Source organism: Cervus elaphus, chromosome 33 (assembly GCF_910594005.1).
Source record: "Cervus elaphus chromosome 33, mCerEla1.1, whole genome shotgun sequence".
Classification (NCBI taxonomy): Eukaryota; Metazoa; Chordata; class Mammalia; order Artiodactyla; family Cervidae; genus Cervus; species Cervus elaphus.
In genome coordinates, this window is record NC_057847.1 from 27,034,766 (window position 1) to 27,059,635 (window position 24,870).

The following is a 24,870-nucleotide window of genomic DNA, read 5'->3' on the forward strand; positions in this document are numbered from 1 at the left end:
GGAGCCCATGTCTCTTACATCTACCTGCATTGGCAGGTGGGTTATTTACCACTAGCGTCACCTGGGAAGCCCAGATGAGAAATTATGGGATACCCTATTTCTATCATCTCTGTGTTCTTGAAAACCCAGGATTCTCATTGTGGAAGGAAAAAAGACATATATGTAAAGCTTTGAAATAATGACCAACCAGTAGCAATGAATATCTTGAATTTTGAAATCAAGTCTTCTTAACAGAAATGGCTGATTCCAGGGACAAGAAATGTATAAGATGAGCCTGGACTATCTTGTCATGAAAGCTATCAAAAATTAGAAGCATTATGTCAAAAATGACTCAGAGCTACCTTGGGAACACAGAATCACAGATATTTTAAGGCAAAACGGGCAGAAAAATGATCTCATCATTAATTCACCTATTAAGCACTGCCTATCTGTCCAACATGGCACTAATTTTGCTGAGGAAATAAAAGACACAACGGTGTTATCTATTATTTCTCTGCCTGTGCTGTTCAATATATTAGTCACTAGTCACATGCAGTCACTTCCATTTCAATTAATTAAAATAAAAAATATTTATTTCTCAGTCTCATTAGCAATGTTTCAAGTACTCAACAGCATACATGCCTTGTCTCAGCCAAGGTCAGCTCCTGTCTAGGACCATGAGAGTGTCCTAAGAGGTCTATAAGCTACCATCCCTACCATTCTCAATGTCATGTCCAGAATGACCCTACAGCTAATATGGGTCAGATGTCACTCTGCCTAAACCCCTGCAACGGCTTCTCCTCCCACTCAGAGTGAAAGCCAAATTCCATGCAATATACAGTCAGTTTGGCTCTTTGTCACCTCTCTGATCTCACTCCACTCCCCACTCTACTTCCTGCTTGGGTCCATTCTTTCCTGTACCCCGTGGCTCACACCCTCACCACCTCCAGGTCTCTATACCTTCTTAGGGAGGCCTGTTCTGCCCGTCCTAGAGTATAAGGTATCATTGCCCCAAATCTGGCGTTCTCTATCCCTCTTCCTCTAGTGCTTATCATACTTGACATTTTATGTATTTGTTTCTTATTTGTTTTCTCCACTGAAATGTTAGCTCTATGAAGGCAAGAACTTGGTTTTGCTCACTGTTCTACCCCCCTCATGACATGCAGCTGCTACTCAAGTGTTTCCTGAATGAATGAAGGAATTTCTTCATGGGTTCATTTGCTCTGGTAGGCCATCAGTGTTTGAGTGAAGAGAAAACTCTATGAGAGCTGGTGAGGGGTAATTTATATGAAGGGATATTGAGAAGGAAATGACCACTGGTTTCCGCTGCCATGAAGAAATGATTTCAAGGGCTTGCAACTGAGTATAAGCTTTTTAAGACAGAGGACCATTAAATAATGCCTCGCTTCCTGCCTTTTTTTTTTTTTAAAAAAAAAAAGGACTGGTGTTTGTGTTTGATAAAATGAGGAATATAATGAGTGCTTCTCAAATTTTAATATCTGTATGAATGACATGGGGATCTCATTAAAATGCAGATTTTTACTCCATTGGTCTAGAGCGTGACCTGAGATTCTCCATTCATGTCTAGTAATGTTGATGCTACTGGTCTGTGAACCACACTTTGAGCATCAAGGAATTAGATAACTATGAGTAGCATCCTTTGGATCTGTAATTTCATAACTCCTTCCTTACTAATGGAAGAAAGAAAAATGAAAGAAAAATGTCAGTGTTTCCTAAAAATTGAGTCTAGTTGATACAGTGATAAGGTCATCACCTAACAAGATTAATATTACCCAAATAAACCAGTATGTTTTCTGGTTAAATGAATCATTTTCCAACCACTTTTATTTTCTGAATACTCAAGTACTTCACAGGAAAATGAAATATTTATGATTTATTAAAGAAAATTAATTTGGCCTGTAAGAGTTATTTGAATGCTATACTTAATATTCACAAATAACATACTTCACAATTTCTAAATTACAAATAACTTATCTCAACCAAATTTATTATATAAATATTTAATAAAGCCTCTCAAGCATAGGTATAACACAACATAATCCTTTTATTACTTTCCTCAGGGAATAAGGTGAAAAAGTCACATTCAATATTTATGAAATTAGTATTTGAAAATGAAGGAGTGTTTAAAATGAAAATCTGAATATCAGTAGCATAAAGTATTTTCAGAATTTGCTGGGTATCTCAATCTGCATTCTTATTCTAGCTAGTGGAGGCAGAATAGGGATTTCTTAATAAAGAAAAAACTCTGGAAGAGCCATAGAGTCAGGGGAAGGGATGACTCAGCTGGGGACAAGGCTCAAACCACACTGCACGTTCCCTCAAGCCCAGCCTCATGGCCTCTGCCACGGTGCATCACTGTTGCTCACAAAGTACACAGGATGGATCCCAGAAACTGCCACTGCTCACCCCCAAACCCAACCTCTCCCCTGCTACCCTCACCAAAAGAAATGGATTCTGCACAGAGAGGCAGTTTGGGTCACATACTTGGGTTTTAATTGTAGGACTGGACTTCTAAAAACCAGACTTTGAAAAACCCTGAAGTTCACATTCCCACCCTACCCAAAAAAAGGGAGAAATGGCTATGAACTGGGGTTGTTAAAATCTAAGTGCAGGGAACAGATCTGTAAATATAAACATGCACACTTATATAACATATAATCAAGATTACAGCTATCTTATATATTCTGAAAGAAAGGCAAAGTTCCCATCTCTTAAAATTTGGAAGTATTTTAAAAAATAACTCTTTGCAAACCCGTTTGATAGAGATTAATCCTCAAAATTATATAACATAATTATACACTTATAATAACATACATATACACAGTAACCTACAATATAATGAACTATCATGTTATGTAATTCTAGTTTGAATAAAAACATGTGTAAATATCAACTTATTCCACGGACATTTGAGAATGTCCTCTGCGCTATGCTAAGCTGATTCATTAGAATTCAAAGGGGATTAATCTGGTAAATGATGCTAAGTGTGGATAAGAGTGTTAGGTTTGGGCTACAAAATGTTTAAAAATGAGATTGACCCAATTAGAGTGACACCCTCTGATACAATCTGGGAAGTTATAAAGACTAGTTGAATCAGTCCACTACAGGTGATTTTTCTCATCCTGGTGCTTTAAAGATTCATAATCAGAACATTAAATTAAATGATTTAAAGAACCATTAGGGCACTTCCCTGGTTGTACAGTGGATAAGAATCTGCCTTCCAATGCAGGGGACATGAGTTCCTTGATCTGGGAAGATTCCACATGCCGTGGAGTAACTAAGCTTGTGTGCTACAACTACTGAGCCCATGGTCCACGACAAGAGAAGCCCCCCTTCCCCATTCCCCACAATGAGACTGTGAGCAGCAACGAAGACCCAGTGCAGCCAAAAATAAATAAGTAAAAAAGAACCACTTGGGAAGATCAGGGATCAGGTAAGGGTATTTCTGAATTTCTTGATTTGAGAGATCTATGGATCACATTCCCTACAGACATCAATTATGTTCTGAGTTGACCTTTGGGCCCCTCTGCATCTCCTAAATTCCCATTACTGCAAATTTTTCACTGCTTGTACCACAGTTATTTACATTATTTTTCCCCAAGTACAAGACAAGCTCCTTAAAATAAAAAATTGTGTTCTTGTTATCTCAGAATCCCCATAGTGCTTTGTTCACAGAGATTATGCATTACATATTTATTTATTATGTGGAGAAATCTCTGAGGTGCTTTTACTTGGCTGTGATATGAAAAGAATGGGAAGAATTTTCCCCTTTTCATTTCTGAAATTTCAGTTTTACTCTTCATGGTTAGATACAGAAAGGCTAAGTTTACTGGATGTTAGCTGATAATTTGTGGACTACTTTATTTTTCCTTCTTCCTCCCCAAGAATAACAATTCTTTTCAGTTCATATCTGTAAAACTGTATTTTAAGATCGGAAGGGAGAGACATTAATTTAAAGTTGACATCTTTGTATTTCCTTTAGGTCAAGGAAGTTCTTGAAAGCAAACTGTCCTAGACACATGAAACCATCCTTCTTTGTCATCTTGGCTTCCTCTTATTTTTCTCTTGATAGATGCAAGATCAGTTTTGAGTTTTCCCTGTATTGTTAAGTATTTTTGAATGTTTTTAGGCACTTATGAAAATTTCATACAAGTGATGGAACCTCCAAGATCCACATACATACATCCAAAATTCTACATATAGTTAACAGACTTTCAGAAGTCCACTCACATATCCTAAATATAAAAATGTGTATTCCTAATACTACAGAAATCTGCTGCGAGACAAAAGCCCGAAAGAAATATGTACATACATTCACCAAGAGGCATACACTAAATGTTCAGAGCACAGCCATTCACAATAGCTTATGAACCACAGAAGAGACAATAGATTGTGGTCCATTCCCATAATGGAATGAGAAGAAACAATTTACAAGTGCACACAATAATGTGGATAAACCTCACAAAGAAAAGAAAGTGGAGTTGCTCAGTTGTGTCTGACTCTGCGATCCCATGGACTGTAGCCTGCCAGGCTCCTCTATCCATGGGATTTTCCAGGCAAGAATACTGGAGTGGGTTGTCACTTCCTCCTCCAGGGGATCTTCCCAACTCAGGGACTGAACCCGGGTCTCCCGCACTGCAGGTGGACAAACCTCACAAACACAATATTAAATGAAAGAAGCTGGATAGGGAAGGTGATTTCATCTACTTAAAGTATAAAGATGGATTATCTTTGGTTAGAGGAGTGGCTAGAAGGAAACAGGAGCTTCCTTCTGGGGTGGTGATGATGTTCTGTTTCTTGACTTGAGTACTGCTTACCTGGGTGTGTTTGTGAAAATGTATTGAATTAAATGACATGCATTTAAAAGAAAATGTATATGCTAACTTTCAAAAAAAAAAAAAAAAAGAAGAAAACAGCTGTTTTAGAGTAAGAAAATAACTTACTTTCATTAAAAAAAAAAAATAGGGGCTTCCTGGTGGCTTACTGGTAAGGAATCCACCTGCCAATACAGAAGACACAGGTTCGATCCACGGTCCGGGAAGATCCCACATGCTGCGGGGCAACTGAGCTGGTGTGCCACAACTATCGACCTGTGCTCCAGCGTCCAAAGCCGCAACTACTGAATCCCACTCACTCCAGAGCCCACACTCCGCCGCAGGAGGAGCCACCACATGAGAAGCCCGCACACCGCAACCAGAGAAGAGCCCCTGCTCGTCACAACTGGAGAAAAGCCGCACAGCGACAAAAACCCAGCACAGCCAAAAGCTCAATAAAAACAAAAGTATACAAACAATCAGGGAAATGTTTACCAACCTTCCATTATACGTAGAAAAAAAGGAAAGGAGACCTTGGAATTTCAAAACAGCATTTCAGTGGCATCTAGTCCTTTATGATCCTGACACAGAGCAATCTGTAACCCTTAAATCTCCTGTAAGGCTGACTCAAAGGAAAAAAGAGAATGCATAATATGTTTGTACGCATGGAAAGCACCTGGCAAAAATGTTAGCACCAGCAGCCTCTAGCGAGGGTGGCCTTCAAGACACTTGGCTAAACAGTGAGCCTAGACCACCTAGTACCTTTAGACATATTCATTCATTTAGTGATTCTGGAACAGTCTGGAATACTGACTGCAAATGTCAAGTCTCTACTACTTAAGACACCATTATTGCCTCAAAGGTATGTAAATACATGAAAAATCAAAACAAAGAGAGTATTATAGTAAGTCAGCATAAAATTAATGTTTTCACAGCTATTTTATTTAAATACTAGCTATATCAGGCAAAGCATACCTTCTTCTGGGAGATGACTCTAAGTAGTAATAAAATGTTAGTGTTTTATTTATTCATATATTCAATAATAAACACAAAATGATCTCATTCTGCTCAGTTATGACACTTAAGATGTCCAACAAGCAGACTCTTGAGAGAATGACAAGTGGTTATTGATAACCAACTATAGGTTTCTGAAAGTATCAGTTGATTCTGTCAAAAGTCTCAGAAAAATTCTCACAAATTTTTCGAGGTAATGTATTAAATTTAAAGTGACACACATTTAATGTTACATGTTGTAGAAACTATGATGTATTTTTTCTAGTTTTTTTTTTAATTGAAGTGTAGGTGATATACAATATTATATAAGTTACAAATGTACAATATAGTGATTCACAATTTTTAAAGGTTATATTCCATTTATACTCAAAAATATTGGGTATATTCCCTGTGTCATACAATACATCCTTGTAGCTTATTTTATACATAGTAGTTTGTACCCCCAAATCCCCTCCCCTATATTGTCCCTCCCACTTTCCCTTTCTCCATTGGTAACCACCAGTGTGGTCTCTATATCAGTGAGTCTGTTTTTGTTGTTATTATAGTCACTAGTTAGCTGTATTCTTTAGATTCCACATATAACTGATATCATACAGAGTTTGTCTTTCTCTCTGACCTATGTCACTTAGCATAATGCCTTCCAAGTCCATCCCATTGTTGCAAATGGCAAAACTGCATTCTTTTTATGGTTGAGTAGTATTCCACTGTATACATATACCACACCTTCTTTTATCCATTCATCTGTTGATGGACATTTAGGTTGGCTTCCATATCTTGGCAATTGTAAATAATGATGCTAGGAACATAAGTGTACATGTATCTTTTGGAATTAGTGCTTTTTTGGATATAAACGCAGGAATGGAATTGCTGGGTCATATGATAGTTCTAATTTTAGTTTTTTGAGATACCTCCATAGTGTTTTCCACAGTTGTTGCACTAATTTACATTCCTACCAGCAGTGTACACAAGGGTTCCCTTTTTCTCTACACCCTTACCAATATGTTATTTGTGTTCTTTTTGATGATAGCCATTTTGACAGGTGTGAGGTTAAACTTCACAAAGGTTTTGATTTGCATTTTTCGGATGGTTAGTGATGTTGAGTATCTTTTCATGTGCCTCTTGGCCATCTGTATCTGAGAAACCTGTATGCAGGTCAAGAAGCAACAGTTAGAACCGGACATGGAACAACAGACTGGTTCCAAATAGGAAAAGGAGTACGTCAAGGCTGTATACTGTCACCCTGCTTATTTAACTTATATGCAGAGTACATCATGAGAAACGCTGGGCTGGAGGAAGCACAAGCTGGAATCAAGACTGCTGGGAGAAATATCAATAACCTCAGATATGCAGATGACACCACCCTTATGGCAGAAAGCGAAGAAGAACTAAAGAGCCTCTTGATGAAAGTGAAAGAGGAGAGTGAAAAAGTTGGCTTAAAGCTCAACATTCAAAAAACTAAGATCATGGCATCTGGTCCCATCACTTCACGGCAAATTGATGGGAAACAATGGAAACAGTGACTGACTTTATTTTTGGGGGCACATCACTGTAGATAGTGACTGCAGCCATAAAATTAAAAGATGCTTGCTCCTTGGAAGGAAAGTTATGACCAACCTAGACAACATATTAAAAAGCAGAGACATTACATTGCCAACAAAGGTCATCTGGTCAAAGCTATGGTTTTTCCAGCAGTCATGTATGGATGTGACAGTTGGGCCATAAAGAAAGCTGAGCGTCGAAGAATTGATGCTTTTGAAGTGTGGTGTTGGCGAAGACTCTTGAGAATCCCTTGGACAGCAAGGAGATCCAACCAGTCCATCCTAAAGGAGATCAGTCCTGGGTGTTCATTGGAAGGACTGATGTTGAAGCTGAAACTCCAAAACTTTGGCCACCTGATGCAAAGAACAGACTCATTGGAAAAGACCCTGATGCTGGGAAAGATTGAAGGCGGGAGGAGAAGGGGACGACAGAGGATGAGATGGTTGGATGGCATCACCGACTTGATGGACATGACTTTGAGTAAGCTCCAGGAGTTGGTGATGGACAGGGAAGCCAGTGTGTTGCAGTCCATGGGGTCACAAAGAGTCAGACACAACTGAGCGACTGAACTGAACTAACTGAACTGAACTGAACTTGACCATCTGCATGTCTTCTTTGCAAAAAACATTTATTCAGGTCTTCTACTCATTTTTTAATTGGGTTGTTTGCTTTTTGGTATTGATTTATATGAGTTACCTATACACACTGGAATATTAACCCATTATTGGTCATATCATATTTTCTCCCATTCAGTCTTTTCATTTTGTCAAGGAAAACTTTGCTGTGCAAAAGTTTTTAAGTTTAACTGGGTCCCATTTGTACAATGGATTTTCCTTAAGTTAACAGTCAGGAAATGCATATAGTTTTCCAGTTCATCCTTACCCATGTGTTCCCGGCCAGTGTCAGCACTAAGAAATCAGCAGGTGGGATTCACAAAGTCAGAGGGATGCCTGGTGCAATCCTCAAGGGGCACAAATGGATGAAAGTCAGATTTAGCTGAACCCCATTTGCACAGGTATTTTATAGAGACAGAGGGCCACAGTTGCCCTGGGTGGCTCAGGGAAGCCTCTCCAAAGGCAGCAGGATTTGAACAAAGTTTCTAGGAGGACTTGATGGGTGGAGAGGGAGCAGAATGGCACTGTAGGCTGAAGTCAAAAATCACAGAGCAGAATTCAAGGTATTCTTGAATGTTTGAGTGCTCTAACCAGGCTGCAGCAGAAAACTGGAGTTGGAGAAGTTGGAAGAAAGTGCAGCAAGAAGCTACATGTGAAGATACTATAGATTTAGGTAAAGACATCGAAACGTCAGATTATCAACTGCAGTAAAATCATACACTGAGTTAATGGTTTTTACCTTTTTCATGTTTTTTTAAATTACAAAATAACACAAGTTCACTGGACTGTATAAAAATGTTAATCATACAAACCACTACTCAAAGAAAACTATGAGTAGCATTTTAGAATATTCATATTAACCCCTTTTGTTTAAGTGTGGGTTTGCTTTTATTTTTAACTCAAGTGTGATCATACTCTAGATAAAATTCTATGTCTTCTAATATAATATTAAACCATAAACAACTTCACGTCTTACTTCAAACTCTTTGTAACTATTATGGAAACATTCCATTAAATGTGCATAGCATAATTTAATGGTTCTCCTGTCATTTCATCTTTATATTGTTTTTAGTAAGATTCTATATGCTATGAATTCAGGTAAAAAGTTCCCCTCACTCATATTTATTTTCTCAGAATCAACTCCCAGAAGTAGAATACCTAGGTCACAGATTCTGGTTCCTGCCACAAACTGATAAATTGTGAAGCTTGCATTGAAGGTAACTTTGGATAGGACATTTCTTCTGGATAAACCCTTAGAAAAATGATCTACCTTTAACCTCTTGAATGTAGCCGCTGGCTTCTGTCTTAAGACTAATAAATATTAATGTAGAACAAATTAATCAGTTAAGACAAAGAATTTCCAACAGGAAAACACAAATACGTTTTCCCAGGTTCAAAATACATGCTTTACAAAATGCCTTAAGCCATTATTTTAATAACATAGCAACTCCCAGTTGGGAAAGGTAAGATAATTACCACGAGAAAAAGAGTTCTTTGTCCCACTCCTTGAAATGGAAATTGTGCACTCAATTGACTTTTATACAGTCTTCTGTGTTAGGTGTATTTATCTATATTGATGGGAAATTTTTAAAGTTTTTCTTTTTTTTTTTTTAACCTCAAACCTAGTATGCTAAAGCTACAAAATACACAATCTTAGTACCAGTACAGGGCAAGGGCATACCCTTTAGGGACTAGCAACCTGAGAGGGCAATATAGTTAGTCTTTGTTATGCAAAACTCCTATAACAGCAAACACCTATTAATGTTTTCAACAAGTCTGTTAAGCCTTTACAAAGTTCATCAAAACAAAAATAATCAAAGGCCTAAAAGGCATATCATACAAAATATGAAAACAAGGCAGAAAAGTAACATACTGTTAGGTAGTTGGAATAGAGAAAAGGAGTCCAAAAATGGTGGTGGCTAAAAGACAAGGAAGGTAAAAGCCCGCGAAAATAGAACAGAAGAAGGTCAAAAGAAGGTCTGAGGACCGGAGTGAGGACTTCAGGTAGAACAGCGCTCCTGCCTAAGCCCAATTTGCGTAGCGCAGGCCCAGGGGAAGAAAAAACATAAAAAGAGGAGCCAAAGGGCTCTCTCTCTCTCTCTCTCCCATGCGTGTGTACGTGCTCCCCTCCCCCCAACGAATGGGTGATCTTCTCTTCGCGTCTTTGGATCAACGTGCCCTCATGTCTTGAAGATGGATTTTCCTGCTATCTTCTAAATAAAATAGACCTGTAACACTGAGGTGTAACACTGGTTTCTCTAAGAGCTATAACACGGTCTGTCCAAGACCCGAGAGCTGTGACCCGCCGAGGGGGCTTTAATGTCCGTCACTCCAAATCTTTGTTGTGAGGAGACAAAGAACCTAGGAGCATATACTCGCCTGACAATACTATATAAGATACCTAGCTCACTTCACATCTGGCTCATAAACCAGGTTCGCCAAACACAGCCTTTTTTTTTAAAATCAAGTTGCTCTAATGCAGATGATGTTTTTAACTAGATATGCAAACTGTGTATCTTAAAAGGTCAAAGAAATAAGTAGCATGATATATTAAACTTTTAAAAATTTGATTGCACTTACATTTTTCTTTCTTCCCCTCTCTGTATTTTTCTAATTTTCTAGAGTGTGCATAAGAAGAAAAAAAACCCTCAAATTTTAAAACCTTACTATTACTGGCGGTATAATAAGCCGATGGAGACTCAAGCATACTTTAGAAACCTGGCATTTCTACCTCAGGGTTATGGTTTTTTATTCAAAGTAATTTGAAAGGCTTTAGAAATACTTGAAACATCTGCAAATACAAGAAGGAATCAAATGTTATTGTGTTCTTTTATTGACTAGAAACGTAGACTGTGGACATAATTTTTTGGGGAGGAGGAATAAGATGAGGATTACTGCTCACCCTCAGGACAGATTTTCACAATATCTCTTCAAGAAAGCAGAAATGTTTGGCTGCATATCACAAAGCTCCAACAGTCCCTTGATTAAAGCTTTCAGCTGAACTGGGGTTAATCATTATAAGATTTAGTGATTAACTGGCTGTTTTCAGAGAAAGCACCAAGTATCTTGTTCCCATCTGCTTCAATTACATGAGGTTCCAGATTCTAGAAGGGTTGGATTTGCAGTCATGAAACAGCCTAAGTGTGGGCAGGTAGTCATGACCTGATATAGTGGTGACACAGCCTGCTTTGGGCACCACCCCCCAAGACAAACTCCACTACTTCCCTCTTTTCTTGTCTCTGCCTCTATCTGGCATTGGAAATGCTACAAACCTATGTCTCGTGCAGCTTAAAAACTAAAGAAATGATACGCTGCATTTTAAAGTAAATTGCTTTTCCAAATAGAGCAAACTTTAATGTGTTAGTGTCTTACACTTTAAAATCCGAAAGAGATTTTAAGAACCAAGTGTTTTATTCTTTTTACACAATGGGGTTCCCTGCAGGATGCAGATGAGGGTTTCAGACTCTTTGTGACCCCATGCACAGTAGCCCACCAGGCTCCTCTGTCCATGGGATTCTTCAGGCAAGAATACTGGAATGGGTTGCCATTTCCTCCTCCAGGAGATCTTTCTAACCCAGGAATCAAACCCACATCTCTTATGTCTCCTGCATTGGCAAGCGGATTCTTTCTCACCAGCACCACCTGTGAAGCCCCAGATGTGGGTGTAGTAGCAGCAACAGAGAAGAAGAGGAAGGGGACAGCTTCAGATGTTCATATGTTTCGGCCAAAAGTGAGGGAAAATACTACTCCATGTGATTTATTCTTCGTATTAAATTATCTTATTTCAAAACTTTGCAAGTAAAATGCTCTGAATGATTCACTATGCCTGAAAACACCATAAATAAATGGTCTGTTACCAACTGGTAACATCATTGCCTTTTCTGATTTAAGTAGCCACTTTGAGAACTATTTTATCATTAGGAGTTTAAGCCTCAGAAACCTTAGCATGTTTTTAAAGAAGGAGCACATGGGAATCTTTATGAAGATAGAGAGCACAGGAAACCTTGAGACTACAGAGTTCATATAAAAACTGTTCTCAGGATATACAGGCACACACATACTAGAGTGAAGGACAAGGTGTTGAAGGTGGTTTTCCTGTCTTGGGTTGCTGGATGGGAGAAGTCGTTCTCTTCTTTCCTCATCTCATAGGTTAAAGGTGATTCAGAATAGGATTCCAGAAAAGAAGAGGAGGAAGGAAGCTTTGCAGATTCACCCTATAATGGACTATTCTGGGCTCAGGAGAAGATAAGAACAAATATTTATTAAGTGCAATATGACTTCCCTGGTGGCTCAGAGGGTAAAGAATCTGCCTGCAATGCAGGAGACCAAGGTTCAATCCCTGGGTTGGAAAGATCCCTTGGGGAAGGAAATGACAACTCCCTTCAGTATTCTTGCCTGAAAAGTTCCATGGACAGAGGACCTGGGTGGGCTACCGTCCATGGGGTTGCAAAGAGTTGGACATGACTGAGCAACTAACACATATGCTAAGTGGTGGAAATGGCAACCAACTCCAGTATTTTTGCCTGGAGAATCCCATGGACAGAGGAGCCTGGTGGGTTACAGTCCATGGGGTTGCGAAGAGTCGGACATGACTGAGCAAACACTCACTCACTCACATGGATTATCTTACCAAGTACAATAAGTATTTATTGTATTTGGTGAGGATAGGATGTTATTGCTTTGATGAGGCACTTGCATTATTATTATATTGTCACTCTGCTTATTTAACTTCTATGCAGAGTACATCATGAGAAACGCTGGGCTGGAGGAAGCACAAGCTGGAATCAAGATTGCTGGGAGAAATATCAATAACCTCAGATATGCAGATGACACCACCCTTACGGCAGAAAGCGAAGAAGAACTAAAGAGCCTCTTGATGAAAGTGAAAGAGGAGAGTGAAAAAGTTGGCTTAAAACTCAACATTCAAAAAACTAAGATCATGGCATCCAGTCCCATCACTTCATGGCAAATAGATGGGGAAACCATGGAAACAGTGGCAGACTTTATTTTTTTAGGCACCAAAATCACTGCAGATGGTGACTGCAGCCATGAAATTAAAAGACACTTGCTCCTTGGAAGGAAAGTTATGACCAACCTAGACAGCATATTAAAAAGCAGAGACATTACATTGCCAACAAAGGTCATCTAGTCAAAGCTATGGTTTTTCCAGCAGTCATGTATGGATGTGACAGTTGGACCATAAAGAAAGCTGAGTGTCAAAGAATTGATGCTTTTTAACTGTGGTGTTGGAGAAGACTCTTGAGAATCCCTTGGACTGCAAGGAGATCCAACCAGTCCATCCTAAAGGAAATCAGTCCTGAATAGTCATTGGAAGGACTGATGTTGAAGCTGAAACTCCAATAGTTTGGCCACCTGATGTGAAGAGCTGACTCACTGGAAAAGACCCTGATGCTGGGAAAGATTGAAGGCGGGAGGAGAAGGGGACAACAGAGGATGAAATGGTTGGATGGCATCACCGACTTGAGTTTGAGTAAACTCCGGGAGTTGGTGATGGACAGGGAGGCCTGGCGTGCTGCAGTACATGGGGTCGCAGAGTCAGACACGACTGAACTGAACTGAACTGATTATTTCCATTTCACAGGTGAAGAAATTGAGGCTTACAGGAGGTTAAGCCTCTTATCTTGGGTCACAGGGCTGGCAGGCGGCAGCTTTGGTACAGGAATCCTCTAGTTAACCATCATCCTATCCTGCCTTCTATGGGTAATGTCCTTGTCCTTCCCTCTGAAGTAAGACTGGATTTTTTTTTTTTTTTTACAAAGTCAATCTGATCATGCTGCTTTCCTAGGTAAAACCCTTCAACAGTTTCCCATTCTTCCTGGAATGAAGCCAAACTTCTTAACATTATTCTAAAGGCTCTTCATAATTTCACCCCTGCCTACCTCTCCAGCCTCATTTTCCATTCTCCTTCTTGCTCCAATTGCTCAGAATGTTCTCCCCTCAAAAATGTCAAAATCTTTTGTTTTACAGGTCTTGCTGCATCTATTCCTTCTTCTTATAACATGTACTCCTCTCCCTTTTCCTGATTTCCTCATCCTTCAAGTCCCAGCAAAATGTACCAGGCCCTCCATCATCTGCTGCTAGAGGTATGATGTCCAATATGGTAGCCACTAGCCAGATGTGATCATGGAACACTTGAAATGTGGCTAATCTGAGATGAGATGTAGGAAATACATACTGGAGTTTGAAAACGAAGTACAAGGACAAAAAGTAAACTATATTAGTAACGGTTTCCCTGGTAGCTCATTGATAAAGAATCTGCCTGCCATTGCAGGAGATGCAGTTTCAGTCCCCGGGTTGGAACAATTCCCTAGAGAAGGAAATGGCAACCCGCTCCAATATTCTTTCCTGGAGAATTCCATGGACAGAGGAGACTGGCAGGCTACAGTCCATGGGGTCACAAGAGTTGGACACGACTTAGTGACTAAACAACAATGACAAATAATGGTGACATGTTGAAATGAGAATATTTTACATATACTGGGCTATATAAAATACATTATTAAAAATAATCTTACTTTTTCCTTTTTAAAATGCAGAGAATTTGAGGATTACATACGTGACTCATATGTCTATGGGACAGTGCTGCTTTAGGGCATCCAGCACTTTCTTTAGTAACAACACGTGGCACAGTTGTAATTATTTGTTTACTATTTGACATTTTTACCAGACCATGAGGTCTAAGAGGGTGGGCTGTATCTGTTTTATTCCCCCTGGTGCTCCCGTGCTGACCACAGCAGCTGGCATAGTGTACTTAAATTGAACTGTTGAAATAGCAAAGGCTAAAAAAAGGAAATGGCCATCCACACCAGTATTCTTGCCTGGGAAATCACGTGGACAGAAAAGCCTGAAGGGCTACAGTCCATGGGGTTGCAAAAGAGTCAGAAACAATTTAGCAACTAAACAACAAAACTATGATTTAGGAGGTTAGGGATTCCAGGATGGAATGCAGACCTTGACAAAAGAATCTGACTTTATTTTTTTTTTCTTTTTCTTTTTTTCCATTTGTTTTTATTAGTTGGAGGCTAATTACTTTACAACATTGTAGTGGTTTTTGCTATACATTGACATGAATCAGCCATGGATTTACATGTGTTCCCCATCCTGAACCCCCCGCCCACCTCCCTCTCCATCCCATCCCTCTGGGTTTTCCCAGTGCACCAGCCCTGAGCATTTGTCTCATGCATCCAAGAATCTGACTTTATTACAAAAGTATAAAATAAATGGAGTAGAGTGAGGGAGGTAGGGAAGGTGCTATTTAGATAATTTAAGAAATGAATAGAGATTGTAAGACTAAAAGCAAAAACACTATACAAAAGCACTCTATTCCAGGTGATAAAGTTTGCTTCTCATATGGGTACAGGTAATCAAAACCACTACACATGTATGCTGGAATTAGAAAATTAAATAGATGGCAAATGGTACAGGGCTTTCCTGACAGCTCAGTTAGTAAAGAATCTGCCTGCAATGCAGTAGACACTGGTTTGATTCCTGGGTCAGGAAGACCCATTGGAAAAGGGATAGGCTACCCACTCCAGTATTCTTGGGCTTCCCTTGTGGCTCAGCTGGTAAAGAATCCACCTGCAATGTGGGAAACCTGGGTTCAATCCCTGGGTTGGGAAGATCCCCTGGAGAAGGGAATTTCTACTCATTCCAGTATTATGGCCTGGACAATTCCATGGACTACAGTCCATGGAGTCACATATAGTTGGACATAACTGAGTGACTTTCACTTTCAGATGGTACAAGTCAAATTTATCACTATTAGATGGGATCTTTCAGACAAGCAAGGAGAAAAGGCTAGAATGATCCATTTAGTAATGGATTAACAATTAGATAAATCAGTATGAATTCATACTTAGCTAAGTATACACAGATAGGGGTGTGTGTGTGTGTGTATTTATAGATATGGATTATGCATGGGCTGGTACACTCACATATATTTCCTTGTTCTTTCAGCTGAAAAGGCTTAGAAGCAATGTGTGTGTGCTCAGGAGCTCAGCTGTGTCCAACTCTTTGTGACCTCATGGACTGTAGCCTGCCAGGTTCCTCTGTCCATGGAATCTTCCAGGCAAGAATACTGGAGTGGGTTGCCATTTCCTCCTCCAGGGGATCTTCCTGATCCAAGGATCAAACCTCAGTCTCTTGAGTCTCATGCACTGGCAGGTGGATTCTTTACCACTGTGTCACTTGGGAAGCCCGCCTTAGAAGCAGTAACATCCCAATAATCCCAGTAGTAACAAGGACATCTACCACCCAAATCTTGATTTCTAATACTAGTCTTCAATAAAAGGAACCAAGGATCCTTGGCAAAACAGCTCTTGCTAAGATGGGGACAGGGAATATAAAAGCATCTAGTTGTGTCAGAAAGTGTCCAAAAACATAAAACAGAATACAATGATGGAATATGTCAAAGAAACACAGGAGCCAACTTAAAGAGCTATTAGTGGTCAATACTGGAACAATTTGACCAATAAAATAAATATAGTGATACTGGGTTATAACCCAAAATATAAATACCCATGAGTTCATGCTGATATGAAAAATAACTGAATAAATAAATAAATGTGGCAGAAGAGAGAATACTTCACATGGAAGAATTCCAAATGATGTATGCTGATACCTGCTATCATGGAGGTAGAGAATAAGTCCCTTCTCAAGTGTGGTCTGTGCATAGTGACTTTCTCCCAAAGAGTCCAGTATGGAAAAGGGATGACTTTATAGTAGAGAAATGTGGAAAATACTACCTTAACCAGATAATCAAAGTCAACATTAACAATGATAAATTGCCTTAATAGTGTGTATTCTTGATATGGTATGATAAAAATTATCTATCTCTGGTCTTTTCCCTGAAAACCTATGATCTGAGCTTGATTTTGAAAAAAATAATCAGACAAATCACAACTGAGGAATATCCTTCTAAATAATTGACCAGTATGCTTTAAACCTGTCAGGACTTCAACGACTCTTCTGAGAAACTGGAACAGTCAAGGAGCCTAAAGAAGCAGGACCACTAAAGATGAAGTGATATCCTAGAAGCGATGGATATAGAAACAGAAAGGGATACTACGTAAAAACAAAGGGAGTTTGAATAAACAATGGACTTTCATTAACGATAATGAATCAATATTGGTTCATAAAAAATGCTAAAAGATAGAAGCTGTCAAGTCATAATTCTCTATCGTTTAAAATATCCTTTAGGAATGAAGGTAGTGGAAAGACATTCTCAAATGAAGAAAAATGTTAGCAAATTTGTAGCCAGCAGACCTGTTTTACAAGAATTTCTAGAGGAAATTCTTCAGTCAGAAAGGAAATGACACCAGTCAGAAACTTAGAACATCAGAAATGAAGAACAGCTATGTAACCAAAAATAATTCCAAAAAATGGGAATGACGTGAATACTAACTTTTACAAGATATAGATAGCTGTTTAAAAAAACAATATTGCAGAGGAAATTCATTCTCTAATATTGTTGAGACAATATTAAAATCCTTTAAAAAATTTCATTGAAAAAAGTAAGACATGAAATTATATATACTGTGTAAACAAAATTTTGTTACTATGTATTAAATATAGAAACACTCAGAGCTCTGGGTGGTGGCATTTATAGGGGATTTTAAAAAACAGTTTTATGTTTCCAAATATTCAAAATAAGCACTACTACATTCATGATCAGGGAAAGATAACCATGATTTTAAAAATTCACTGTCTTGCTAGACTTCATCTTAGACTCTTGGCATAAACATTTCCTTTTAGGCACACAATATAAGCTTCAATGACTCATCTGAATGTAAATTTGGCTCACAGACTCTAAAGACTTAGAATGAAATAGATAAAAAAGAATAATTCCTGTAATATCCTAGGACAAATAGGATTGCCGCTATCATCTACTGGCTCAGAACCCACACCCAAGTATCTCAAAAGACTTAACAAGATCAAATCCTGTTAATTTCCACATCATACATGTTAAGAAGACAGTGAAAAAGAAATTACGATTCTGACTGAATGGAATGCATGGAATTTCTAAAGCACAATGCTTCTTGCAATCAAAGCTATTGCAAAATGTAATGTCAACATTATTCTCATAACTGCTTCTGTCCTATTTCTTCATAAACAAGGGATGAAGACTAACCCTCAAATGAGATATTGATTGCATTATGATGTTATCTGAGTGCACCAAAGGAAGGGGGCTGATTTTTTCCTAGCAGTCAGCTGAATGTGCTCACTTGGGCGGAATAGTGAACAGCTACTATTTCCTGTCCCCCGTTCTTCCAGGCACAGACATCCCCATGGTCAGAGCTGAGTCCACAGGGGTACCTCACCCACGCTGACTCAACATTGGGGTAGAGGGATCACATGACCCACACTTGATCAGTCCGTGGCCTTCCCCAAGGTTTTCTAACAGCAACTGCTGGGGAAAACCCAGGAATTGTTGGTGGCCATGTTTCCAGGCTCAAGGAGAAGTGGAAGCAGTCTCTGGCTTCTGTTATCCTGAGGTCAGCGCCACACCTGCTTTTCCTGTGGATTTTACTTTTAAAGTGGCTTAAAATGGGTTTCTATCACCTGTATCCTCCATAGTCTCACGTTATACAGTAACTTAGTAACTGTATTCTATTAGGAAGGAAAACATTCACAGTGGTAAATAATGAAACTTTCTCAGAAATCCTTTGGGTTCAAGTGACACGGCTCTTACAACCTGTGCATTATTTTGGTACTTAACTCCAATCCCTCTCAGTACTACATTCTGATATAATTATTCCTTAAATACTCATCTGTGTCCTAGGCAGTTTAAACTGTTAGGTTGTTTGCTCTTTGAAGTCAAGAATTGGTTTTATTGGATTTTTATCTCCAAAATCAAAGTATGTATCTGCATGGCACATAGTAGGCACTTAATAAATGTTAGTTGATTTTAAAAGAATTAAATATGATCATTTTGCCCCTATTATAGAATTCACTCCTTCAAACTTAATTGGAAATTTGTGGCTAGCCTGGAAAAATTAATTTAGTTAAGAAAAAGGGGGCTGTTAACCCTTTTAGTAATATAAGAAACTATAAAGAGAATGATTAAACTAATTAACAAATTGTTTCAAGCAGGTCACAGCCATTTAAATCATATAGAAATAATTTGTGGGCTAAGTTACAAATAATATCCCTCTACCTATTCATTAAAGTAGGTCCCTGAGGATGTCAATTAAGTCACACTTTGTTAGTTTGATTCATTTACTATTTCTCCTTGAAAATATTCCATAAATCAATCTGTTATTAACCTTCTGTTTGAAAGGTGATACTTGCAGTTATACACAAAATTTGTTCACAAACACAAATTCTCTTAAAAATCTACAAAATATAACAGGGGTGGGGAGCGCCAAACCTAACACAATTCTTGCTTATTTTTGTCTTATTTTTCGTTCTTCAGATACTAACTTTATTCATGTCCCAGGCATATGCTGCTCAGTATAAATACCCCAAATCAAATCTGATTATCACTCTCTAATATTTATTATCATTAACTATTGACTGGATAGGGGTATAGTACAAAAGCCTGATCAAACCTCATTCCTGCATACTGTCTAATGTAACAACCTTCAAACTAGGTCTCCAAATTCACTTCATCTTCAGTCTTCCCTTTCTTAGTTGTTTGAGCTGCATCCTTCTGCAAGGTGGGGCCAAGAACCCTGAAGTCATCCCTGACTTCTCCCCTCCTCTCTCACCTCACATTTAACTCAGTGGAAAGTCTGACTTCATTTTCAAAATCTACCCAGAATGCTACACTTGCCACAGCCTCCAGTGTAACCACAATATCTCTCTTTCTCCATGAGGTACCACACTAGCTGCCTAGGAGTCAAAGAATTTAGTGACATTGCTATTTAAAACTATTTCCATTCCCATCTGCTTATTTATGTGAACAAGCTTTTCCACTGTTTACATATCTAAAAACCAAGAAGTGGAGTAGAATTGATGTTAACCCTTTGCTGCATATAGATAACAAATTCATTTTTAAGGAGTGCCCGTCATTTAATGATGCATTTCCAGTTATAATTTAATACTTAATAATGATTTCTAAAAATATGTAAAATATTTATTTTAGCAATTGTATACTACTATTATTACTAAATTGAAAAGAACAATTTTAAAGGAGACTTATGGTCATTAGAATTTTTAAAACACTAAGATTTAAACTTATATACTTATTTTTGATACATCAAAGTACAGAGGACGATCAATAGACACTTTCAACCACAAAAGTACATTACAATATGGACGTGCAACATGAATCCTGGACAGCTCACATTTTGACACTTAACAAGAAGGAAAATTACCTTTTATTTTAGACACTGTTATGTTTGGGTCTTTGTTAAACAAGTGTAGCTAAATCTGTTTATTGACTAATATATTGGCATAATTAAAAAGTAAACAGGCCTGGACAAAGATTCATTACAATAGGATAAAATTCTATGGGGTAAATAGAATGGGTATATGATTGAAAGGAGAAAAAGAAATAGTAAGACAGTTACAACTGCTAAAGGAGAGTTTATTCATCTATTTTTAAAGTAAGCAACAAAATCTTTCTCACAATACTCAACTCTGAGTTAAAAGACAGAAATCATTCTATAAAAACGTGCTAGTCAATAATAATCACTTCTTGGGAAACTGTTTGACTTACAGAATTGGAACTCAATATCTTTCTATGGACTTGCAGGCCAGATACCCTTTCATTTAGAAAACTAAACTATCAACAACATATTAGACTGGAAGACATATGGAAGACATGAGTGAATGAATGAATGAATGAATGAATGAGTTGGATATTTTGGCTAATTGGAGGTTCCCAAGTTCCAAGTCATCTTACAAAAGAAAATAACCTTTACTATTAATATTTTCACTTTCATCCAAACATTTTGTGCCATGTTAACTAAAACTCCAGCTGCAAAGTTAAACATGTAGAAACATGGGAATGGCCACCAGAGGGAGCCCAAGTGTTTTTCTTCATGTACCAGAAAGCAGAGAGAAAAAGACAGAAAATACACAAAATATAAAACTGGGGGAGCCCGGGACAGGTGCTTATGGGGGAAGGGATCATTATCTGTTTCAGTAAAAAGAATATCTTGTTGAATGACAGTGCCATTTTTGCAACATGTTACAAATTCCTTTTCTAGGTGGTTGTACATTGTTATGTTTTGACAATTTAAACAGAAGAATTGGCTAAACATAATATTAAAAAAGTTCACATACCCTAAAACTAGAAGGTGCTGGGTAGACTGCCATGATGACATCCATAATTCTCTCTGGGTCCCAAAACAATCCAGGCGCCTTCTTCAGCTTACCGGTCTTACTCTCTACTCTCTTATAGTGCTCACTCTCTACCCTATTCATCTTTGCAGTCAACTTTGGGTGTGGTTTCCTCACTTTGTTTGGGATTGGGCTATCAAATTACAGCACTAAATCAGTGCTTGGTGTGACTTGGGAATTGTTCCTTCTCTTGGCTGAGCCAAGTTACACGGACATTAAGATGAACAACTTTTCATTTGGCATCCTGCTGTCTTCCCAGAATTAAGCACTGGACCAAGTCCTACCAGGATGCAAGAGCACCTTTATAATGCTTCCCAGACCCAGTCTCCTCCCAAACTAGAACCCACTGGACAACCTCAGTGATCCCCATGCTAGGATAATGTCCCGGAGCTGAGGTTACAAACAAGGGTATCATCTCGTTTAGAATGAAGCTCCAGGAAAGCGTAATGTAAAGTTTTATATTTGCAGGCAGTGGTCAAGTTTGGGAATCCTCCCCCTGAGTTATCTTATTTGATCTCCCAACAATCCTTTTGCTGTGGGTGTCAGGGAATCACCATTTTATCGATGAGGAAACTGAGGGTCATGGACCTAAGACTTGTTCAGTGTTGCTGGTTATTAAGTGTCAGGGACAGAAGTCAGTATACCTCTGAGGGCACAGATTATAACAATGAACAAGTATTGAATCCAGTCATACTAGTGTCTTCTGAGACACAAATAAAATTCTCCCCTTCCTTTTCTGTCAAACTACAAGTAAGTAGAAAGCAAGATGCAAGCAAATTTAATGGTTTCACATGTGTTTTACTATTTATTTTCATGATATGCTTTCCTAAGTTTCTTTTTCATGTCCGGATGGGGTAATTTTATAATGTATGCAAATAAATTAGCAGAAACCAAATTAAATTCCACAAGGTTAGGTCCTCTGCTGAATGCTGCTAGATTTAACATGTTGATTAATGCCTTGAATATGGAGTCAAAAGCATTCTTATTAAACTTGACAGTGATACCCAATTGGGTGGGGGTGGCTGGCACTTAGGAGAACTGGAATGAAATTTAAAGTGACCTTGACAACCGGAAAAGGAAAAAGAGGTCAAAATTCAATAGAAAGCTTTGTAGAGTGATTCATTCAAGAGAAGAGGGGGGAAAAAGAAACAAAGGAGAACCACAGAAATCAGAGAGCACTGACTGGGCAATTATAGCAAAAACGGAGCTGGAGATCAGAGTGAACAATAGGCTTCAAAGGCATCAGCTCTAGATCTGTCATTTTTAAAAGGAAGGCATGATATTGGGAGGGACAAATAGGGGGGAATTCAAGCTGATTCCCCAACTACATTTAAAAGAGATCAACCTTTACGGGAAAAAATATGGTGCTTTGTTGGAACCCCAAAATGCCTGAAGCTTAGGAGCCAGATACTAAGAACTTTGCAAGGTCTCCTAGCAAATGAGAGTCCGAAATAATGAAAAGTTTTTTATTTTAAAAGATTCTGAAAAGTTCTGGTACTCTCTTCTTTTGTTCATGCAACTTTCTCCTTTCCCTTCCACCTGGGTAACATCTACTTTCCATCAGGAGGGCATGAAGGCTTTTCCTCCTCCTCCAGGAGGCCTGCCCAGAGCCCTCCCCTTCTGGGAACCCCACTGACCCCTCGTGTCCCCTGAGAGAACTTACTGGCGGAGTGCTTCGCTTGTGTCATTGCACTAGTCTTCCAGGAAGCCCCCTTGCCTTCCACCTCTATGCTGCTACTCCTATATTACTATAACTCCTACTCGTAAATGGGGAAACAAAGGAGTAAAAGCTTGTGAACTAACTTAGCCACCTTCACTTGATTAGTAAGCAGCAGAGCTGGACTTGACTCAAGCCTCTGAGGCCACGCTCCCACGCCACACCTGCCCAACCATGCGCGCCCACAGCACTGCATTGTGCTTCACATGCCGCCTCCATCCATCTGCAGCTCACTGAGGTGTCACGCTTTATTTTCATGGCCCCTCATGGGGCTTGGGATGGATCAATCCATATGCATTCAATGAAAGGTTTTCAAACAATTAGATGGCATTCTGTGGGAATTTCTGAATCATTTTTTGACTGAAGGAAAATAGAAAATAAAACAAAGTTGAAGAGAATCTACATATTTATAGAAACTGGAAATAAGAATTCTGAACAAAGCCAGATCATATTACTAAAAGTGGCGTTACAATTTTCTTTTCAAGGAATTCTAAAGAATGCAAATTGTTAAATATAAGTTTATAATACCTCTGTACGTGTCTGTAAATGTACACATGTGTGTATATGTACATCTATCTATAATGTAATTTTATCTAAAGGTAAGGAGAACTATGACCCTCAGAACATGACCCTCAGTTTCCTCATAGATAAAATGGTGATTCCCAGACACCCAGAGCAAAAGGATTGTTGGGAGATCAAAGAAATAGAGGAAACCAACAGAATGGGAAAGACTAGAGATCTCTTGAAAAAAATTAGAGACACCAAGGGAACATTTCATGCAAAGATGGGCTCAATAAAGGATAGAAATGGTATGAACCTAACAGAAGCAGAAGATATTAAAAAGAGGTGACAAGAATACACAGAAGAACTATACAAAAAAGATCTTCATGACCTAGATAACCATGATGGTGTGATCACTCATCCAGAGCCAGACATCCTGGAATGCAAAGTCAAGTGGGCCTTAGGAAGCATCTCCATGAACAAAGCTAGTGGAGGTGATGGAATTCCAGTTGAGCTATTTCAAATCCTATAAGATGATGCTGTGAAAGTGTTGCACTCAATATGCCAGCAAACCTGGAAAACTCAGCAGTGGCCACAGGACTGGAAAAGTTCAGTTTTCATTCCAATCCCAAAGAAAGGCAATCCCAAAGAATGCTGAAACTACCACACAATTGCACTCATCTCACATGCCAGCAAAGTAATGCTCAAAATTCTCCAAGCCAGGCTTCAACAGTATGTGAACTATGAACTTCCAGATGTTCAAGCTGGATTTGGAAAAGGCAGAGGAACCAGAGATCAGATTGCCAACATCCATTGGATCATCAAAAAAGCAACAGAGTTCCAGAAAAACATCTACTTCTGCTTTATGGATTACACCAAAGCCTTTGACTATGTGGATCACAACAAATGGTGGAAAATTCTTCAAGAGATAGGAATACCACACCACCTTACCTGCCTCATGAGAAACCTGTACGCAGGTCAAGAAGCAACAGTTAGAACCAGACATGAAACAACGGATTGGTTCCAAATTGGGATAGGAGTACGTCAAGCCTGTATACTGTCATCCTGTTTATTTAACTTATATGCAGAGTACATCATGAGAAATGCTGGGCTGGAAGAAGCACAAGCTGGAATTAAGATTGCTGGGAGAAATATCAATAACCTCAGATATGCAGATGACACCACCCTTATGGCAGAAAGTGAGGAAGAACTAAAGAGCCTCTTGATGAAAGTGAAAGAGAGTGAAAAAGTTGGCTTAAAAAACATTCAAAAAACTAAGATCATGGCATCCAGCCCCATCACTCCATGGCAAATAGATGGAGAAAAAATGGAAACAGTAATAGACTTTATTTTCTTAGGCTCC

General features: G+C 38.7%; 1 protein-coding gene across 7 annotated transcripts in view; it reads right to left on the reverse strand.

Moving 5' to 3' along the window:
- RAPGEF4 (Rap guanine nucleotide exchange factor 4) overlaps window positions 1–24,870 on the reverse strand; it is a 315,899-nt gene that overhangs the window by 108,914 nt on the left and 182,115 nt on the right. The window contains exon 1 of one of the 7 annotated variants that reach the window (XM_043894165.1): window positions 21,233–21,785. The exons of the other annotated variants lie outside the window; for them this stretch is intronic. Coding sequence (XP_043750100.1) covers window positions 21,233–21,373 — 141 coding nt within the window. The 5' untranslated portion in view covers window positions 21,374–21,785. Of the gene's footprint in view, window positions 1–21,232; window positions 21,786–24,870 lie in introns of those variants that run through there. 7 annotated transcript variants of the gene reach the window in all.